Genomic DNA, 22,059 nt, shown 5'->3' with positions numbered 1-22,059 from the left:
TGTTGGTCGGCTCATCACTTTTGGAGTTTTCTTCACGAGGCTGCACAACGCCACCTACTAGTGCACAGGAGTATTGATTTGAATTTTCCGGACTCGGTCTGATACCTGAAGAATATTCACAAAGTGAGGAATATTTGGTTAGCGGTATCCATCAGAAATATTAATGCTCTATTACAAACACTAAAAAAGAAAATTAATTTTAAAAAAACATACGCCCAAAGAACAAGTTACTTACATATATCCTTAACTTAGAATTACCCCCAGGCGTCAGACTGGATCCAGAGAATTTTTTCTCAGCAGTACCCCTGCGCGTACGTAGGTGGCATCAGTCGAGATTGCGTCCGTCATCGGCGTCATGTTCACCGGGATGACGTCGAATTGTCTATTTAGCCGCCAGCCCTGATTGCTGACATCAGGTCTGACACGACTTTCCACACAAGTGCAGAGCCATGCCAGACACTGACCACTGGTGCGCCACAGATAGGCCCTGCAAGGGAGTCCCTGTCCCTAGAAGTCAGTTCGCAGAACAGGGATATGGGTGGGGCGGTAAGGAATCTATAACTAACACATGTCTCTTACATATACACCGTTACCAAAGGTAAGTAACTTGTTCATCTGAAAGAGACAGTTAGTTATAGATTCCTTACCTTAGAATAGATACCCCAGCAATACAACCCTGGAGGGTCTGCAAACTAAGTTCACACCAGAAAGTTCTGGAGGACAAATAGCCGTCCCTCTGGACTTGGCAGTAATGTCTGGTGAACGTGTGCAAAGATGTCCACGTGGCCGCCTGACAGATGTTAAGGAGTGGAACTCAGCGAGCAACAGCAGTGGTGGTCACCGTAGCTCTGGTAGAATTTTCTCCACTGGAGGTTTCAAAGCATAGCATATTTTAATACAAAGGACAACCCATTTAGAGATGGTCCGCTTTTGGACGGCCTGACTTTTTTTGGCACCCACATAGCCAATGAAGAGTTAATCGTCCACATGGAAATCTTGTGTGTGGTCAAGGTAGAAAGACAGCGCACGTTTGGAAGGGTGCGGCGATGGGAAAAAGGTGGGCAAAGTAATGGTTTCTCCAATGTGAAAAGGTGTAACCACTTTGAGAAGGAACTAAGGCTTTATCCTAAGCACCACTTTGTCTGGATGCACAGAGAAGAAAGGGGGCTTAGAAGGAAGAGCTTGGAGCTCACTCACTCTGCGAGCAGAGGTGATGGCAACAAGGAAGGCTGTCTTCAGAGTGAGGAGCCTGAGAGGACAGTTGTGAAGAGGCTCGTAGGGAGCGCACCTAAGATAGGTTAAGACCAGGTTCAAGTTCCACTGGGGCATTACGAAGGAAAAAGTAGGAAAGAGATGAGAAAGGCCCTTGAGAAATCTATCTACAAAAGGGGACTTGAACAAAGATGGCTGATCTGGTAGCTGGAGGAAAGCAGAGATGGCCGTAAGATAGCCTTTAAGAGTGCTCAGGGCACAGCCCTCTGGGCCAAAGAAAGTGTATACAACAGGACCTCTGAAAGAGGTGCAGAAAGGGGATCCACAGCCTTTGCTGAGCAGCATGCCACGAACTTGTTCCATTGACCGGCATATACCGTCTTAGTGGAGGGACGCCTGGCTACCAAGATGACGTTACAGACTTCAGGAGAAAGGTCAAAAGCTGTCAACTGTCATCGCTCAATCTCCACGCAAGGAGGTTGAGGTTGGACAGGTTCGGGTGAAGAACCCTCCTCTGCTGCTGCAACAAAAGATACTCCCGAAGAGGCGGTCTGAGTGCAGGATCGATGGCCACGCTCAGGAGCTCTGGGGTACCAGACTCTTCGTGCCCAGTCGGCAGCCACAAGAATGACTTGGGCCCGGTCGTGCTTGATCTTCTTCAGCACTCCGGACAGAAGTGGTACAGGCGGAAAGGCGTACAGGAGGCCCCAGTTCCCAAACAAAAAGCGTTGCCGAGAGAGTGCCGCCCTGAAAATTCCAACGTGCAGAATTGCTGACATTGCACGCTGTCTTCAGTGGAGAACAGATCTAACCAGGGCTCTCCCCACAGCTGAAAGAGACCTTGCACCACCTCCGAGTGAAGATGCCATTTGTGATCCACCAGGCACCAACGGCTGAGTTTGTCCGCCCTGGCATTCAGAGAACCTGCCAGGTGTTGAACCTCTTGATATGGGGTCCACGACCCCACCTGCCCTATTTGTTGCAGTGCAACAAATGTTAATTAATTACATGTTTTGAATAGAGATTCTTAGTAATGTTTAGATCGTAAATATGATGATGAAAAGTTATCTTGGCATACATTGTTTAAAATGATGTATCTGTTTACAATTGTAGATGTCCCTGACGAAGGGAGGTTTCCTCCCGAAATGCATTGGACCATTGTAATAAATCGTGACACGGAATTCACCCCATGCCTCTGAGTACTTTTTAGAATGTGGAAACGACAGATTGAATAAAATGAATTGAACTCAAGAAAATGGTTTAAACATAAGGAGAAAAACTGAAAAGAATTTAAAAATGAAGAATGTAAACGAACTTGATTCATTGGATTTAATCCAGAATTTGGCTGTGTGACTTTTGTGTATCCGTAAATTGGGTCCACCGTTCTTGTAGATATTGTTAGTAGCGCAATGAGACGAGCGCGGAAAAAGTACCGCACGCCGTTAATGTTGAAAATGACAAAACAAAGGGATAAACATAAATGTAGTAAAAAAGGTGTGCATCTCGTACCCAACAAATCATAAACATGAACTTTTTCGTCTCTCCTGAGATAGCACCCACGGAGTAAATCATTGTAGAAATTTTGTTTATAATGGTAGTAAGTATTTAGAAGACATTCAGCAAACAACAAGGTCACTTTAAGCATGGGAATGACAACGTGCCACGTTAAAATATGATCTATTTAGTTAAATTTTGTAGGTATCACAGTGGTGTTTGAAGTTTGATTTTGAAGCAATTGTGCCAGATAATTAAAGGAATTATGTGCGAGTATATCAGCTGTTAATCACAGGTTGTTGGGTTTAAATGTAACGGTCGTGGAAAACACGTCATTATGAAAGAATCTGGAAGTACACGAGTATAATGCACTCTGGGAGATCGAGGAATCCTTATATCGTAGGGACCAAAGAGGTTAAGGTTTGCATATAATATCACCTGTTGATCATTAAGGAGGGCGGGAACACATTTAATGCAGAGCGAGAGACTTTTTTGTAACCAGCCCATTAGAACAAGGAAGATGGTGGCGATGGTACGCCAGACTAAACAAAAAGGAATGATGACTGGTTTGCGCCGAGATGGTTGAACGGGGATGCCCCCCTTTTTAATAACATGATTCATTTTCTATCACGGTAAGCGGAGGTCTTGAATATGTGTCCGCATTTTGAGATTAATGAGAATACAGTGTAATGTGGGATCTCTCATAAAGTATTGAGTATAAGTTTGTAAGGGGAACCAGAATACTCATTGTTAAAAAAGTGAACCTAATATGTTAGCCTAATACGTTCTACCATGTAAGTGCAACAAATGTTAATTAATTACACGTTTTGAATAGAGATTCTTAGTAATGTTTAGATCGTAAATATGATGATGAAAAGTTATCTTGGCATACATTGTTTAAAATGATGTATCTGTTTACAATTGTAGATGTCCCTGACGAAGGGAGGTTTCCTCCCGAAATGCATTGGACCATTGTAATAAATCGTGACACGGAATTCACCCCATGCCTCTGAGTACTTTTTAGAATGTGGAAACGACAGATTGAATAAAATGAATTGAACTCAAGAAAATGGTTTAAACATAAGGAGAAAAACTGAAAAGAATTTAAAAATGAAGAATGCAAACAAACTTGATTCATTGGATTTAATCCAGAATTTGGCTGTGCGACTTTTGTGTATCCGTAAATTGGGTCCACCGTTCTTGTAGCTATTTGTTGCAGTAACACATGGCAGTGGTGTTGTCTGTGAACACCTGTGCCACTTTTCCTTTGAGAGATGGAAGGAATGCCTTCAGTGCCAGACGAATTGCCCAGAGCTCCAACAGGTTGATATGGAGCCCGGACTCTGTCAGAGACCAGTCGCCTCTGATCTCCGGCTCTCCCAGATGGCCGTCCCATCCCAGGAATGACGCATCTGTCACCACTGTGAGGTCTGCTTGGGGAAGGGAGACCGAAGTTTGGTTCGTTAGCCACCACTGCAGTTGTTGCGCAGTCCCCTCCGAGATCTGGACGTAGTCGAAAAGATTGCCCTGATGCTGCGCCCACTGGAACTTCAGGTACCATTGCAGAGCCCGCATATGCCATCTGGCATGATCCACCAGCATGATGCAGAAAGCCATAAGGCCCAGCAGCCTCAGGGTAATTCTCACCAAAATCTGGGATAGAGGCTGAAACATCGGTATCATAGCCCGAATATCCTGGACTCGCTGCTCAGGAGGATAGGCCCGAAACTGAACTGTGTCCAGAACAGGTCAGATGAAAGGGAGAGTCTGAGAGGTAGTCAGGTGTGACTTTGGCATGTTGATAATGAACCCCAGCAAGTGCAGGTGGTCCACAGTAGTCTGGAGGTGAGGGACAAAAGCCTCGGACGAGCTTGCCTTCAACTGCCGGTTTTCGAGATAGGGGAAGACTGGAATCCTTAATCTGCGCAGATGAGCTTGGACCACCACCATTCCTTTCATGAACAACCGAGGGGCACTGGTAAGGCCGAAGGGGAGAACAGTGAATTGAAAATGCTTGTGGCTACCGTGAACCGCAGGTAGTGTCTTTGGGCTGGCAGGGATGTGAAAATAGGCGTCCTGCAAGTCCAGCACCACCATCCAGTCTCCATGGTCAAGGGCATACAGGACCTGAGCCAAGGTTAGCATTTTGAACTTCTTCCGGAGGAAGCGGGCTGAGGGCCCTGAGGTCTAGAATAGGATGCAGGTCTTTGTCATTTTTCGGCACCAGAAAGTAGCGGGAATAGCAACCACAACCTACTTCTGGCATAGGAACCCTCTCAATAGCTCCCTTGGCTAAGAGAGCTGAGACATCCTGGTGGAGAAGTGCCAGATGATCCTCTGACATGGGATCGGAAGATGGTGGCATGGAGGGAGGGGCAGTCTCGAAGGGGAGGGAGTATCCCCTTCGGACTATCTGCAAAACCCACTTGCCCGATGTGATGGTTTGCCAGTGGGGGAGGTGATGGCGAATCCTGCCGCCCACTGGCTTTTGATGGCCCTGAAAGGTTGGACTAAGAAGGTTTGGAATGGCCCGTCCGCTGGCCCCAGAACAGACTGGGTAGCTTGCGTGAACCGGTGGCTGGTTTGGGCTGGACGTGTTTGAATGCCCGTTCGTAGGCACGAAAGGGGCGAAAAGCAGACTGAGGTAGATGAGTCGCCGCAGCGAGGCCCAAGGATCTGGCCGGAGCTCGAGAATCCTTAAAGTGTTCCAGTGCCGAGTCTGCCTTATCATCAAAAAGGCGACAGCCATCAAAAGGCATGTCCTACCAGGTTGCCTGGACATCCTCCGAAAAGCCAGACGTCCTCAACCAGGTGTAGCACCGAAGGGCTACCGACGTGACAATTGTTCTGCCTAGTGAGTCGGTGGTATCCAGTCCACATCAAATCGTGAATTTCCCTGTGTCTCTCCCATCCGCCACTGCCTGAGAGAGAACGGCCCGGGCCTCCTCCGTGCACTGGGGCAGCACCTGCACAACCGTACCTAGATAGTATGGGAGTATCGGCCCAAGAGGCATGCAGTATTCACGGACCGCAATGCAAAATTGGAGGAAGAGAACATGTGCTCCCCAAGATGATCCAGCTTCTTGGATTTCCTATCTGAAGGAGCAGAAGAGAATGCGCCCTAAGAGGAAGAGGCTTGGACTACCAAGCTCCCTATGGAAGGGAGTTGGATGAGGAAAACTGGGTCGCCCAGGGCTGGGCGGAGGCAGCGGCCGATCATCCTTTCCACAGGTGCCCCTGGGCTGAGCTTGGACAAGGTGCCCAGAAGGACATCAGTAAGGTCTTCATTGAACGACAAAAGGGGCTCAGATGAGTTTGCTGCAGGTTGAAGCACCTGTGTCAGGAGATTAGTCCTGACTACTACTGAAGGGAGCTCCAGGGCCTCAGCTGCCCTTCTCACCACCACAGCATAAGACTCTCCCTCCTCCGTAGCCACGGTAGGGGAAGAAAGCATGCCAAGGTCTTTAGAAGTGTCCAGACCACTGGCGTCACCCAGGTCCTCTCTCCAGTCCGGCTTTTCAAGCTGGTCTGCTAAAGGGTCAGAGACCCCTCCCAAACCTCATCACCACTTTCTGGGTGAACAGGGGAACAAAAGTACCCTCTGGCATTGGATTAGACTTCGGCCGACGTCAATCAGGGTCCATCTCTGGGGTGAATATGGGGATGGCATCAGCCGGGGGCTTAGCCAGGGGTGTCAGGTCGAGTAAGATCGACCGGCGTTGATCCGGGTCCAGGCCTCGATCCTCGGGGTTCTCTGGCACCAGAGCCAGAGCTACGGGCACAGAAGGCGCAGAACCCCCGACTGGCTCTGCAGGGCCCATAGGCGCGCCGGCGGAGTCGGGCTGCCAAATATGGAGTGGAGAGCTTCGTAAAATGCACGAAGCTGGGCAGGGGATGCTACCAGAACGGGAGGAAGGCGTGGAGTTGTCCCAGAAGGAGGCACGGAAGACAGAGCCTTTGAGCAACGACGCTCCGAGTCCTGCGTTGCGTCAGCCGATGGACAGGGAGAAGGCAAAGAGCAACAGTGCTTCTTTGCCTTCTTCTTGTGCTTCGACTTACCCAAAGACTTGGACGACTTGGAGTGCAACGAGGTGTGTTGGCTCTGTGACCGCTCTCGATACCTTCCTCTTGAGCGGGAATGGGAACGACGCGGAGCAGACTGCTGGGCCTCCAAGAGCTTTTAGAGCCGCTTCTGCAAAGACTTAGGATTTATGGCCTGGCAGTCGGAGTACGACTTCGGGTCGTGGTTGCACTCCAGGCACTAGAGGTACACGAGGTGCGGGTCCATCACAGACACCAGTTTGTGACAGGTCTCGCAGGGCTTGAAGCTGATTCGATGATGTACCATCCCTCGTGCATCAGGATCGAAGACTCAAAAAAGAAGTAGACTAAAGTCAAAAGAAGTATAGTCAAAAAGTGACTTACGGGGTAGCTGTCTCCGGATCTGCGCTAGGCTGGTGGGGATAAAGAAATAAATTACGTAAGCGCGCAGGGGCGGCATCTAAATAGGCACCGCAACGTCATCCTGGCAAACACGATGCTGGCAACGGATGCGACCGATGCCACCTACTGACGCGCAGGGGTACTGCTAAGAAAACATTCTCCAGACCCAGTCTGATGCCTGCGGGTAGTTCTAAGGTAAGGAATCTATAACTAATTGTCTCTTTCCGATATCGTCTTGTTGAATGCAATTAAGACATTCATGAAACTGGAGATTGTCCATCACACAATGCTGTTTTTCATACCATAAAATAGCTAACAAAACTAACCATGATAGCCGAGTATTTGTTGGTGACATTTTTATCAGCAGGGAAGGTTTACTTAGTTTATTGCGTAACAAATTAGGTTCGAGATTTAATAAACTGAATCAAGAAACTGGTATTCCATAATGAGAAACATTCTTTGGAGAACATAGTGTTCTTTGCATTTGAATTTGTATCTTGCCTAAAACTCTTGCCAGAAAGCTTTTATGTGCTTCAAATTTCTAGTTGTGTAATTGAGACAAGAAACTGTCTGCACCTGTTCTATGCCTGGATCCTCTCCATCTATGAAAAGGTGGACCAGCCCAGCATACATCTGCACAGCAATGTCTAGGAAGTTTTCCTCTTGAATCAGGCGTCCCTGCTCAAGGAATGGCACCAGGCTGTAATGAAAGAGTAGCAGTAAACAATTTGAGTGCATTGTGTGAGTGGACAAGAGACGCAATGTATTTAAAACCCTTAAACTAACATAGCACGAGCAAATAAAGCACAGCGCCCTCTAAAAAATAAATCTTCACCCGTTCACATAACTTCCAGGTAACTCGCAACACGCACAAGTAAAAACACAGCAATAACACCAGTGGATTGGGATGGGCCAACATCCAGACAATGAGAAGAGGATGGTTACCTGTAGAACGCGACAGGCAGCATCCTGAGATGGTGTTCAGAGGCTGTTCTGAGTAAGATGTGGTGTGGTCCCTGCTCTGTAGTGGGGAAAAACAAAGGCAAGTAATGACTAATGACCTGCTGCAAAAGCTAAGAAAGAATGGGTGTCGCTGCATGGTCAAGGGGGCTACCAAGATATGAACCTACCTTTGTCTGATGAATGGAAGAGATGCAACCAGCGTATACCCCTCTCCTCTAAACAACCAAGTATCTCCTGACCCAGGTTTAAGCACTTCTGGAATTCGGTTCCTTCCTTACAATTCCAAGGTGTGGCAGAAAAGAGAAGAGAAAGATAATAAAACATGTTGGTGGTGTGACAGCAAGGGTAGAATAATCCAAATATTTGCTAATCTAACTTACCAGGGTGGCAAACTATTGTAATAGTTACATTCTTTTCTTTTTTTATTGCAAGCATATGCCACAAAAATAAGGGGAAAAAAAGAATTCATGTTGATATTTAATCTTAACGAAAAAGATTTTAAATGAAAAAAAATATATACTTTTCAATAAAACAGTACAGGTGTCCGCAGAAAAACTTGATTTTTAATAGTGTGAAGAAAAGGAACTACTATCTTTCAATTATTGCACACAAGGATGACAAAAAAATAACAAAGGAAAAAGAATGGAAAGAAAAAAGATTTGCAAAGAAATGTATTGGCCAACCAGCCCTAGCAAAGAAGTGGAACTTCTTTTTAGGCAAATCTGCACTTACAATTAAGCGCAATACTGCCACTGTGCAAGAAAGCCATTGTCTGAGTGAAGGCTGACTGAATGCTCCGTGCTATATGCTGGGGTAGACGGAAGCAAAATAAAACAGCCCAATAGATGAAGAGGACTGAGCCATAGTTCCTCAATCCATATATGTATGTATTTTTTGGGTACAAGAGATTGGCAACACAGCTGAAGCTGCCTCCAGGCTGGAGCTAGAAAAACATTAAATATGTTTCAGTTTAGACAAAGCCACGTATGGCAAAGATACTAGAAGCCACTATTTCCAAATGACTTTATCATGCATAATAGTCCTGCTTTTTGACAACACAAAAATCTTAAGTTTCGATAACCAATACTCTCCTTAAACAACATGACTAGAACAAGTTGACCTACGTATGGTAATGCTCTTTCTGATGGATACTTCAAACATTTATTCCTCACCTGTAGAATATCCCCAAGTTCCAGACTGGATCAGGAGAGTTCTTCCAGCAATGGTCCTGTGTGACAATAGGTGCAGCTTTGCAGTGACTCCATACAGTTCCTGAGGAGACAATGTCCTGCATGCTGATGTCAGTTTCTGGTGTCTTTCTCCTTTCGCACCCTCTGACACAGAGCATAGAACAAATTGTCTCAGACATTGTGCAGATTCCTGTACTGGGGCCAGTTTAAATGGCAAAAAGGCCACTCCACAGTAGGGGGTGGTGAGGAATCTGTGATTAGATAGTGTATCCACTATAGAGAGCATTACAAATGTAAGTAACTTGTTCTTCTGACGGATACATCTAACTACTTATTCCTCACCTTCAGGATAGATACCAAGGCAGTATCCCACAAGGTCGAGGGTCAGTAGACTTCACTCAGACCACAAAACCTTGCTGGACTGAGTAGGTGAAATGCCCCCTTGCCCTGACCTCCCCACCCCTTCCCCTGGATTTGGTTGTTTAGGGCAGTAGTGTTTCTTGAACATCTGCACCAAAGTCAATGTTGCAGTCTGGCAGATATCCAGGACAAGCACTAGATGTGCCAATGTAGTGGTATCAAGCAACATTAGCCCTAGTGGAATGAACCCTCAGAACTTCCAGAGTTTTTTTTAGCACAGCCTTTTTTACATTGCCTCAAAGAACCTCACAAAAAGGTGATCATCCCCCGCTGGTCCTCGGTACAGTTAATGGAAATGCCTAAAAGTCTTTTGGGGTCCAACCGATGGAGTCTCCTCTTTCGAGCGGTGAAGAAGGGCAAAAAATGCTAGGAGTGTGATGGATTGCTCAACTTAGAAAGAAGCCACGGCTTCCAGCAAGAAGGCTGCCTGAGTCGTCAGCACCAATTAGTCTGGAAAAAAGGTGGTGTAGGGTGGTTGCACAGATAGGACCTGGAGTTCACTCATGCGATGACCTGAAGTGACTGCTATCAAAAATAAAGTCCTTAGGTCAGAAGACACAACGAGCAGCTGTGCACCAGCTTGATGGGAGTACATATGAGCAACATCAAGACAAAGTTACGGTCCCACTGTGACATCACAGACAGTTTGGAACAGAATATGTGTGCCAAAAACCTTTAAAACAGGGACGCTTGGTCCGGCAACTGTAAACAGGCCAAAAGGGCTGGCAAATATCCTTTAGTATTACCCACTGCAAGGCTGTGCTGGGCTAAAGACAAAACAAGCAATATAACAGCCAACAGTTTGGCTTGCAAACGGTCTGTTTTATGGACTCCAAACCAGGCCCCAAACTTGTACTAGTGACTTTGTAGATGAACACAGAGCAGAAACAATGATATCCGCAACCTCAGCTGATAGATTGAACACAGCCAACTGCTGCTGATCAACCACCACACATGGAGGTGTGGATTGTGCAGGTTCTGGTGCATAACACTGCCCTGCTTGCGTGGCAAAAGATCCTCCCAGAGTGGCAACCTAAATTGGGTACAAACACAGATGCAGAGAAGCTCTGGGTCCCATACTCTTCTGGCCGATTCCAGAGCCACCAGGATGATTCAGAGTTGGTCTTCCCTGATCTTATTTATAACTTGGGCAGGGCAGGGCAGGGCAGGGCAGGGCAGGATGCGTCAGGAAGGTGAACAGCAGTCCTGTGTTCCACTCCAGACGTAATGCATTGTCTAGAGTTTCTGTGGGAACTCCAACATGCAAAGAACAAGTTACATACCTTTGGTAATGAACTTTGCAGATACTTTACCTTGTGAATATTCCCAAGATGCCCAAATGATCCAGTAACTTTAAAGCAGTACTCCTGCGCACCAGCCTGTGGCATCTTGCAGCTCCATTCCAACGTGGTAACCCTAAGGAAGGGAGGACTGGAGCCACATATAAGAGTCACCCATGACTGCTGATGTCACTTTTTCTCTTAGGCTGTTTGTGCCCTCAGATGCAGAGTCTAAAAGCTGATGATCATGACCAGTATGCAGTTCTCTAACTTGGGACCTTTTTAGATGAAAGAGATTTCAGTCTACAGAACAGGAAGGTAGGAACATGGGTGAGAAATCTGCAGTTAGAATATCCACCTGAAAAAATTGATACCAAAGGTAAGTAACTTGTTCTTCTGATAGATAGTTCTAACTGCAGACTCCTCACATTGTGCGTAGATACAATAGCCATACCTCCCAATGTTGTGGGTCAGTGAAATGGATCAAACCAAAAGGTCCTGTAGATCTGAGGGCAAAATTCACCTCCCATCGGATCTGACTGTCGAGACAGAAGTGCTTCATGAATGTAAGTACTGATATTCACATAGCTGCCTGACAAATATCAAGGACAGGCACATCATATGCCAAAGCAGTGTTAGCAGCTTTGAGTCTGGTGGAATGAGCCCATAAGCCTCCTGGTGTTATGGCAATGAGAAAGATTGTCTTCAACATCATAAGTTTCAAAGGACAACTGTGCAGCGGCTCAAAAGGGGTGCAGATTAAAAAGTGAGGACTACGTTCAAGATCCAGCGTCGCAGCATAAGAGGCTTTGTTGGCAGAAATAAATGTTGCAAACCTTTCAAAAATCTCATAACAGGTGATTTAAATAAAGAGAGCTGATCCCGCAATAGTGGAAAAAAGCAGAAAGAACCAATAAAGTGCCTTAAACAGTGCCCAAAGCAAATCCTTAATGGGCTATGGATGAACAAACAACAAAACCTCTGATAACTTCGCTTGCAGTGAGTCAATTTGTAGAGTGCCACACCAGTCCAAAAATGTGTTGCAACGACTGGCATACACTGATTTTGTGGAAGGACGCCTTGCTGCCGGAATGACAAAAAACAACTTTAGGGGGAAAGTTGCAGGAGGTCAACTGCCACCACTCAATCGCCAAGCATGTAGATGCAAAGTGTGCAGCCTGGGTGCAGTACACTAACCTGCTGTTGTAACAGAAGATACCCCCGAAGCTACAGCTTGATTAGGGGACAGAAGCTCATGTCCAGGCGCTCCCAGTACCACACTCTCCTGGCCCTATCTGATGTCAATAGATTGACTTGGGCCTGTTGTTCTCAATCTTCTTTTGTATTTGGGGCATTAGAGGCAGAGGCAAGAAGGCATACAGGAGTTATGAGCTCCAGTCTGGACAGAATGCATCTTGGGGAAGAGACACCTTAGAACTGTGAAACTCAAAAGTACAGCCCGGGGGCTGCATGCAGACCTCCTGGCCTCTACATGTGCCCCCTTGTAAATAGCGAGAAAACAACACTGGGTGTGGGCTTCCCACAGTAAGGCCAAGCCTCTTTAGCACTAAACAACAACACAAAAGCCAGTACTGCGACTTCTATTTGAAGAAAGACTTGAGTTTCTACGTGCAAAGAGTTAAACTAAGTGCGAGTTTGGACAAATTGTCAGAATAAATCACTTTTATTTTTCATGGAAGTTTTCAGAATAATTCGTTGGTTAAAGTTCACCAAAAGTTCAAAACAAATATCAAGGATGAACAATACAAAATACAATCTTCATAAAAATGACATTTTCACAAAAGTACACATTAGTGGGAAGATAACATTCAATTCATACGTGGTTGATCAACATTCACATTCAAATCTCACACTCTCACACATACCATACATACAAAAATCAATATTTACAATTTTGAATGTCACAAAGTAAATTTTTGAAAGAACACCAAAGAGGCTTATTTGGTTGGATCACTAACTTTTTGCCAAATCTAAATAAGCTATTTAGAAAATTGCATTCTTATGGTGTCGATAGACCTCCTATCGACACCAGAAAGTCCTGGAGAACTGAATAGCCAAAGAAGAAGTCTCTCCAGACTTGGCTGTCTTGGCAGTAATGTTTGGTGAACGTGTGCAATGAAGCCCACGTGGCTGCCTGGCAGATATCATGAAGGGGACTCCACAACCCAAAGCATAAGTGGCTGCCATCGCCCTGGTGGAATGGACACGCAGCCCCAGTGGAGGTTCCTTTTTCGCTAAGGAATAACACATTTTGATGCAAGGAACGACCCATCAAGAATTGGTCTGCTTTTGCACGGCCTGACCTCTCTTGGCGCCCACATAGCCAACAAAGAGCTGATCATCCACCAGGAATTATTTTGTTCGATCCAGATAGAATGAAAGCACACGTTTTGGATCCAGACAGAAGGATGTGGGGGCAGAAAGAAGGTGGGCAAAGTGATGGTCTGTCCTATATGGAAAGAGGTAACCACTTTGGGAAGAAAAGAAGGTCGAGTTCGAAGGACAACCTTGTCTGGATGAACAGCCAGGAAAGGAGGTTTGGAAGAAAGAGCCTGAAGCTCACTCACCCTACGAGCAGAGGTGATGGCAACCAAAAAGGCAGTCTTGAATGTCGAAAGTCTGAGAGGACAGTTATGTAGCGGCTCGAAAGGAGAGCACATAAGGTAGGTCAGAACAAGATTCAAGTCCCACTGGGGCATTACGAAAGGAATAGGAGGAAACGTGAGTAATGCTCTCAAGGAAACGATTTACAATAGGGGAAAAAGAGAAGGTCGATCAGGAAGGCGAAGAAAGGCCGAAATGGCAGAAAGATTGCCTTTTAGAGTGCCTAGAGCAGAACCCTGCGGGCCAAAGAAAGAATGAAGAGAAGAACCTCTGAAAGAGGGGCAGAAAGGGGATCCACAGACTTTGCTGTGCACCATGCCACAAATTTGCTTCATCTACAGGCGTATACCGTTTTGGTGGAGGCATGCCTGGCTACCAAGATAAAGTTACAGACTTCGGGAGGAAGGTTGAAAGCTGATAACTGTCACCGCTCAATCTCCACGCAAGGAAGTGGAGGCTGGACAGGTTTGGGTGGAGGACTGCTCTCTGCTGCTGCTGCTACAGAAGATCCTCCCGAAGGGGGAGTCTGATCGGTGGATCGATGGCCATGTTCAAGAGCTCGGGATATCAGACTCTTTGTGCCCAGTCCGGAGCCCCAAGAATGACTTGGGCCCGGTCATATAGTAGACCGCAACTGCACGAGCGCCACCTTGGAAATTTCAATGCGCAGAACTACTGACATTGTGCGTTCTCTTCGGGGGCCAACAGATCTAACCAAGGCTCTCCCTTCTGCTGAAAGAGACCTTGCACCACCTCCGAGTGAAGACGCCATTCGTGATCTATCATGCACCGGCGGCTGAGTTTGTTGTCCTGGTGTTCAGGGAACCTGCCAGGTGTTGCTGCTTCCTTCTCCTTCCGGAGGAAGCTGTTGAGGCCCCTGAGGTTTGAGATAGAACGCAGGCCTTTGTCTTTCTTGGGTACCAGAAAGTAGTGGGAGTAACAACCACAACCTACTTCTGTCACAGGGAACCTTTCAATAGTTCCCTTGGCCAAGAGAGCTGCAACTTCCTTGTGGAGAAGGGTGAAGTGATCCTCCGACATGCAATGGAGTGCTGGTGGCATGGAAGGAAGGTTAGTCTTAAAGGGGAGGGAGTAGCCCCTTTGGACTATCTGTAAAACCCAACTGTCCGATGTGATGTTTTGCCATTGGGAGAGGTGATAGTGAATCCTGCTGCCCACTGGCCTCTGGTGGGCCTGAAAGGTCGAACTAGGAGGGTTTGAAGGCTGCTGGTGGTGTCATATACCCAAATTCATGCTGTGGAACAAGCATGGTGAAGCAGAGAAAACCATTTGATGGTTCATTTATCTTATATGTAGATCATTACTGGACCTCTGAATAGGCTGTGATGGAATACTATCATCCAGATGGGTGGCAACGATTACAAATAAATAGCAATACCAATGCTCACCTCGAGTGTTTCAGACTACAATGCATTAGGCGGTGCCAGATTTGCAGAAAGTATACAGAACCCACCACTCGGCCCTCACCTTGCCCACGTTCACACAGACATGTGCGTCCCGGACCTCAAAAAGTTTTCATATCTTTTCAGCATCAGCTCTGGTTCTTTCTTTGGTCCTGGTAAGGGAGTTCCTTTCTTTATTTATACCCAGAGGAATGCATATACATTCCAGCGCATAGTTTGCTAAGAGACCTGTATGATATACAAATACCACAGAGTTCACTGTAATCAACTTGTGGCTTCACCTTATTCTCAACAAAAAAATAATTTAAATTAATTTAAGCATTGCTTGACCTTTGGATACAGGTGTGCAGAGGGTTTAGTACTCCATACACCAGTGGGCCATCACATGGACTTAGAAGACTCAAGCATTAGGTGTCATTTATGTATTAATATGGCGTTAGGATCAGAAGACACTACAAAACACCAGTGACACCATGGTACACAAGTCCCAGTGTTGTGAAAACATAAACAATGTTTCCAGGGTCCTATCAAGGGACTAGGGGCCCGATGTAGGTAAATCTCATTCACCGACTCTAGAATACGGAATTTTACCGATTCAGTATTCTAGATTCGGTAAATGAGATGTAGGTAATAATTCGGTAATTTTTACCGAATCGGTATTTACCGATTCGGTAATTGCCATTGATTCCTATGGGTGGGCCTTGAGGCCCATAGGAATCAATGTATAGGAATCAATGTCAATCAATGTCAATTACCGAATCGGTAAATACCGATTAGGTAAAATTACCGAATTGTCTAGGGGGACTGGGTGTCCCTTTGACACCCTATTGCACCCCTGATTCTGGCTTGTGTGCCATGTGACACACATACATGCCCTTAGGGCATGTCTGTGTGCCACATGGCACAGGTGTACATGCACAGATGTGCATGTACACTGGAATTCGTTATTTACCACAAAATATTATTTTGTGGTAAATAACGAATTCTTAAGGGCCTGTGGCACTGTTTTCAGTGCCACCTACATCTAGATTTACTGATTCTGTAAATTTACCGATTCGGTATTTTACCGGATCGGTAAATTTACCAAATTGGTAAATTTACAGAATCGGTAAAATTTAAAGCCCCTACATATCAATCTCCAAATAACGGTCGGTAACGGCCGAAATCGGCCGTTACTGACCGGTATTTGGCGACCTACATCTGGCCCTAGGCTATTTACTGAATAATGCCCGGTAGAAGTAAAGGTATGATTTCAAATTACTTATAATTGCCAAAAGTGAAGTGTATAGTTAGAAAATCTTTGGAAATACAATGTGTCAACATTGTGGTAATCTATTAAAGACATTTAGTTAACATATTTTCTGAATGTTTTTTGCACACAGTACAGTTGAATCTCACATGTATCCATGCACCTTAAGGTAATCATTTATCTGCTTCCAGTTATTTGGCTATTTTATGAAACTATAATTAAATTGTGCTATTGTGAACTTACCTTTGATGTTAATCTTGAAGAGATGATATCCATTGTAGAAAAGAACAACAGAGGCACCAGGAGCTACAAAAAAAGCAGATAGGATACCAATCAACAACATCACCAGCTCTCCGGACAATGGTATACATGGGTTGTTTAAGGTAGCATGTCTGCAGCAATTGGTAATATCAGTCTCCTTGACATTAGATTAAAAATACAAACCAGGGAGGGGAGTGGCCAAGATGGCGGCTTGGAAGGAGCATCTTGGTGAAGCTCCTATGCCTGTGCCCTGCAAATACCTGCAACGCCATGCTAGACTAAGCCCCTTTGCCCCAAAAAGGCCCCAAAGAAGGGGATGACCTAACAGAGATGTTTGACGTTATGTTAATGTTGTTTCAAGGTTGACTAACTGTTTTCGCAACCCTGTCCAAATAAAATGGCCTTTTACGCTTATGGTGGTAAGGCGTGTGATTATTTCATGAACTGCAAGGCCTAAGATCCGGGCGCATGGTGGACTGCGAGGAGGCAGACAGAGACTATGTAGCAGTGCCCACCGACCCAAATGAATCCCCGCTAACTCATCAGTGAAGGAACTACAGAAGGAGACCCACCGACCCAGATGAATCCCTGCTAACCCATCAGTGAAGGAACTACAGAAGGAATGCCATTCAGAGACCCCCTTCCTGCCCTGTTTTGGAGGGGTTAGAGCCCCGGGGAGAAGATCAGGGGGCCCAGTGGTGGCTATGACTCACTGAGGGGGCCTGGAACAACAGACGTGCAACGTGACTGGCTCGGGAGCTGACCGAGCACCGGGGAGCTAACAGGCGACAGCGGGGCATGAATCAAGACCCGGAGGAGTCACCTCTTCTGCAACTTAGTGGTAAGAGGGGGTGGGCCTCTTTAACACGGTCACCGATAAAACCTGAGCGGGATGCCCCAGCAAATCAACCCGTTGAAACCACTTGATGAACTGAACCCTCACCCTCATGAGAGGTTCTCACAGCAGTGCCCAAGGCAATACAAGGAGGTCCTGCCTCGAGCACTTCTAGAATTCTGCCCCAGCAACAACAGCGGCCACACCAGCCCTCCTCTCTGCTCACATCTAGCACCACACACAGGACGGTACCTCAATTTGGGAAGGTGCTCCACAACTGGGGATCCCCGAATGGAGACACATGCCCCACTGGAGAATCTACCCATGACCATGTACAGTTCCCCAGCACACCCATTGGATAACTGGCATGTCGGGGCTGACAACCCGCCATTCCCGAGCCCACTTCAGATGTCAAGAGTTATGGGGTCGCTGTTGGTCGAGAACACCAACAGGCCTTGGCAACTGCGAACAATGTGGCCAGTGAAGAAGGTGCAGTGTTGGGACCAGCAAGGTCCAGGTGACTCACCACAAGCAGGGGAGTCAGGGCAGGCCCCAAGCAATCAGGTGAGCCCACAGAAATCAAAGAAGACCCTCAACAGGAACCACAGGCTGGAGGCACTGGAGTCACGAGAGGAACTCAAGCAGCTCACCAAAGATGCAGCCCCACAGTGCAAGTGATGGGGCGAGGATGAAGATCTTGGTCACAGGAGAGGCTTGAGGTGGGAGCTACTCGTTGCCCAAAGATCTTGATGTTAGGAAGCCAACAAGCCTTTGCAACAGCAAGTCGACGCAGTGCACAGGGGTTTGGTTCCTGCGGCTCTAACGAGGGATAGTGGCCTCAAACTAGGTGAGAGGACAGGGCAGTCCTCCAGGGATGTGAAGAACCATCACCTGTGCTGCTGAGCCTTTCGTACTCCGTGGGAGCCCAGGATCAGCAGACCGGTCAGCTTAGTTGCAATGCCTGCAGATGCAGGGAAGTGACTCCTTCACTTCAAGGGAGATTCCTTCAGGTGTCTTGGATGCCCGCAGGCCTTGGAAGGTTCCTGCATGAAGCACAGGCACAGATGTTGCAGAAGATGAGCAGGGCGACGAGATCCGGAGCAGCAAGAGTCTTCCCAGTTGCACCCTTGATGCCCAGAGCAAAGCCCCGAGTGCCCAGACGGTCGTAGTAGAAGTGGTGTTGTTGATATGAATCCTGTGCCATGGCAAATCTAGGGACCCACACTCAGGTAAGCCCTTAAGTACCCTAAGGAAAGGGTTGGGACGATTCAGGGTTCCCTAACAGGGGAGGGGTTGGACAGTGGGGAGGATACTCCCATGTCCTTTGTCCAGTTTTGCGTCAGAGCAGGAGCCAACGACTCCCTCAGCTGGTTTGAACTGGACTATACAAGGAGGGAAAGGAGGGAAATGTGCCCTTCAAGCAGACTGAGTGGCGCTGGCAAGCACTCCTACCTGGTGCCAATGCACTAAACCCTGTCTGGGAGGTGGTCACACCTCCCTGTGACTATCATAAAGTTGACCGACGCCACCTATTGACGCGCAGGGGTACTGCTGACAAAAAAGTTCTGCGGATCCAGTCTGACGCCTGGAGGTAATTCTCAGGTAAGGAATCTATAACTCATTGTCTCTTTCAGATATATCAATTTAGGGGAGAAAGCACAGAGACTGGGGTCCTGATTAGCAGGATCCCAGTCAGACTAGTCAGAAACAGCATAGCGCCAGGCAAAAAGTGGGGGTAACCATAAAAGCACATCCTACTTTCCTGCATCCTCCATTTGAAGAGGTGTGACCTCTCCCTGGCCGGAAGGCCAAACAAGAAATGAGCGTAAAAGGCAAGCTTCAAAGGAGAAGCTGCCTTTAAAGGGCAAATGGTGGACACACACCTGGGAGGCTGCTCTTTTCTTGCAGACAGGTTAGAGGACAGAGGGAAAACAATTGCCAAACCATTTTTTCAGTGGGCTTGTACCCCAGGTAACCACATTTTTTTGTTGAGAAGGTACAGATCATTCAAAATAGTTTGGGGACGTTGCACCAGGAGACTTTCTCTTCCCTTCCCTTCCTACACCTCTACCACTTGCCCCTTTGTTTAAGAACTTCGAGCCTATAGCTGGATCTGATATTCTGACCATCCTTAAATCCCTCAAATCAGGGTCTCCGACTGACCCCTGCCCGGCCAGAGTGCTGGCCGGGGTCGTGGAAGTGGTCTATCCAGAAGTTGATAGGATTATTAATCTATCTTTACAGACCCCTATGGTTTCAGGGAGCTGGAAGCAGGCTAAGCTTCTACGTCTCTTGAAGAAACCTTCTCTCGATCCGTCCATACTGGTCAGTTATCGCTCCATATCTCTTTTGCCAGAGCTGGCAAAGGTTTGCAAGAAGGTGGTTTTTCGTCAGCTTGATGCCTATGTGGAGTCTTCTGGCCGCCTCCATCCGTCGCAGTCTGGTTTCCAGGCAACCTATAGAACTGAGACTGCGCTGGTGGAGGTGGCGGAGGCGATAAGGGAGTGCCTGGATGTGGGCAGCAGAGCGGCCTTGATTTTACTTGACCTCTCTGCCGGCTTCGATACGCTGCCTCACCATCTACTCCTTGCTCGCCTTTCCAATATAGGCATTGTGGGCTCCACCTGGGATTGGGTTAATTCCTTTCTGGAAGATCGCTTCCAACAGGTGTGGATGCCCCCATGTGCCTCTTCGGCCAAAAAAATGCTCACTGGGGTCCCTCAAGGCTCTACTGTGAGCCCTCTGCTTTTCAATATCTATCTGACTCCTCTGATTGCCCTGGCTGAGGAACTCGGTGCAAAAATAATTGCATATGCAGACGATACCCTGCTTCTTTTTACGTGGGAGAACTCTGACCTGTCCACTGACCTTGCTTGTAACTGTCTTTCTGCTGTATTTAGCTGGTTGGCGCAGGCACAACTTAAGTGCAGTGAGGACAAGTCCGAGATCCTTATATTTGGCCAGTTTCCGCCCACCTTTAGGGAATCCTTATGGCCCTCGGATTACCCCTGTCCTAACTCGGTGGGCGCCCCAGCTAAAAATCTTGAGGTCTGGTTCGAGGACGATCTGCGTTTCGGGGTGTCAAACAAGAAACTCACTGGAGTCTGTTTTAGCACCCTTAAAGCTTTGAGAAAGTTCTTTCTGTTGCTCCCAAGGATGGCCAGGGAGACGGTTCTGCGGGCACTTATTCTTTCTCGCATTGATTACGCCAATGCTCTGCACGTGGGTATCCTGGGGTACCTACTTAATAAGCTTCAGACCATACAGAACGCCGCGGCTAGACTCCTGTTTAACATCTCTGGAAGATAGTCTAGTGTAAAGCAGCATCTTCGCGAGCTGCATTGGCTGCCCGTGGCTCAGAGAGGTCAATTTAAGGCTCTCGTTGTGGCCCATAGAGTTTTACAGGATCTTGGACCATTGTATCTTAGGAAGCGCTTCTCCTTCTATACACCTAAAAGACCACTCCACTCAGCCTCTATAAGACAGATGGCGATCCCACGTTTCCGCAGAATGCGGGTGGAGGGCCAGTCTCTGTCTGTTAAGGCAGCCTCCCTTTGGAATTTGCTTCCCATGTCACTGCGGAATATACAAAGCCTCATACTTTTTAAAAAGCAGCTGAAGACCTTCCTTTTTAAGCAGGCATATTAAATGGCCCTATTCCATCAGGTATCTGTTTTACGTCGCACCAGGACACTCTGGAGTATTAGTGCGCGCTATAAAATCATTATAACATAACACATCTGGGGTAGCTCCACACATGGAGAGAAGGGTTCTGCCATCTTCAGAATAGGGAGAATACTGCATTCTGGGCTAGTTAGATTCCACACTTCATAGGAAGTCATCATTAAGAAGGAAGGGACTTCGAAGCCCATCGGCTAGTAGTCGCCACAAATCCCAAGGGCACAACTTGGGCATAAAAGTGGCATCCTTAGCACCCATACCTCAGATCACGTCCGTACTGAGGAGTGGACCGATGGAGTTGCTGCTTTACCCTGGACTCAGCAAAGAGAGGCTTCACCAAAGCTGGACTGCACCAGTTGCTCCTTGGGCTGGAAAAGAGAGGAGAGTGTGTCTGGTGCCTTACTTGCAGAACCATCGTGCCTAAGCCTCAAATAGAAGAAGTAACTCCAAGAGTCAGTAGCCTTCCTTGGCAGCCCAGAACGCCTCTCTGCCGCTGACCGCTGAAATAGCAACCTGGGAGGCCAACTCCCGACCCTCAAAAGTTGCACCTGAGTCTGCTAGACCATCACAGTCATCCAAGTGCAGGAATTATCACCAGTTAAAGGGAAGGTATAATTTCTTACCTGTAATTCCATCTTTTCTAAGGGTATTACCATGGTAGTCATAGGAGTTGAATAGTCCCGCCCCTCTGCGGGGACCCTGGAGCACTTTATCCAATATAACTTCTTAAGTGCTGAAGTTCGCCTTTCTTCGGGAAGGCCTTGAAAAGTCAATTAAGAAAGCCATAATGCAGCCAAGGACAAGGCAACAGTGGCCAGAATTCTTCATCTTGGAGTGGCAAAAGAACAGGTTGCAGGGAAATATGCACCCAGTACCTGAATAATTTTGTATGGGCACAGAAAAAGAACCTTCACAACCCCTTTTGCCATGTGAGAAACAAAGATGAAGAAGTGCAAGGCAATATAGCCCGTAGGCAGCCATT

General features: G+C 47.1%; 1 protein-coding gene across 1 annotated transcript in view; it reads right to left on the bottom strand.

The window, feature by feature from the left end:
• The window catches only part of FANCA (FA complementation group A), an 850,506-nt gene that overhangs the window by 49,209 nt on the left and 779,238 nt on the right, over nucleotides 1-22,059 (bottom strand). Inside the window, exons 38-41 of the mRNA XM_086945786.1 lie at nucleotides 16,544-16,606; nucleotides 8,280-8,385; nucleotides 8,095-8,170; nucleotides 7,726-7,849 (exon numbers count right to left, since the gene is read on the bottom strand). Of these exons, the coding sequence (XP_086801912.1) occupies nucleotides 7,726-7,849; nucleotides 8,095-8,170; nucleotides 8,280-8,385; nucleotides 16,544-16,606 (369 nt within the window). The remainder of the gene's footprint in view (nucleotides 1-7,725; nucleotides 7,850-8,094; nucleotides 8,171-8,279; nucleotides 8,386-16,543; nucleotides 16,607-22,059) is intronic.

This window comes from Lissotriton vulgaris, chromosome 12 (assembly GCF_964263255.1).
Source record: "Lissotriton vulgaris chromosome 12, aLisVul1.2, whole genome shotgun sequence".
Taxonomy (NCBI): domain Eukaryota; kingdom Metazoa; phylum Chordata; class Amphibia; order Caudata; family Salamandridae; genus Lissotriton; species Lissotriton vulgaris.
This window is presented reverse-complemented; position numbering and strand designations above follow the sequence as displayed.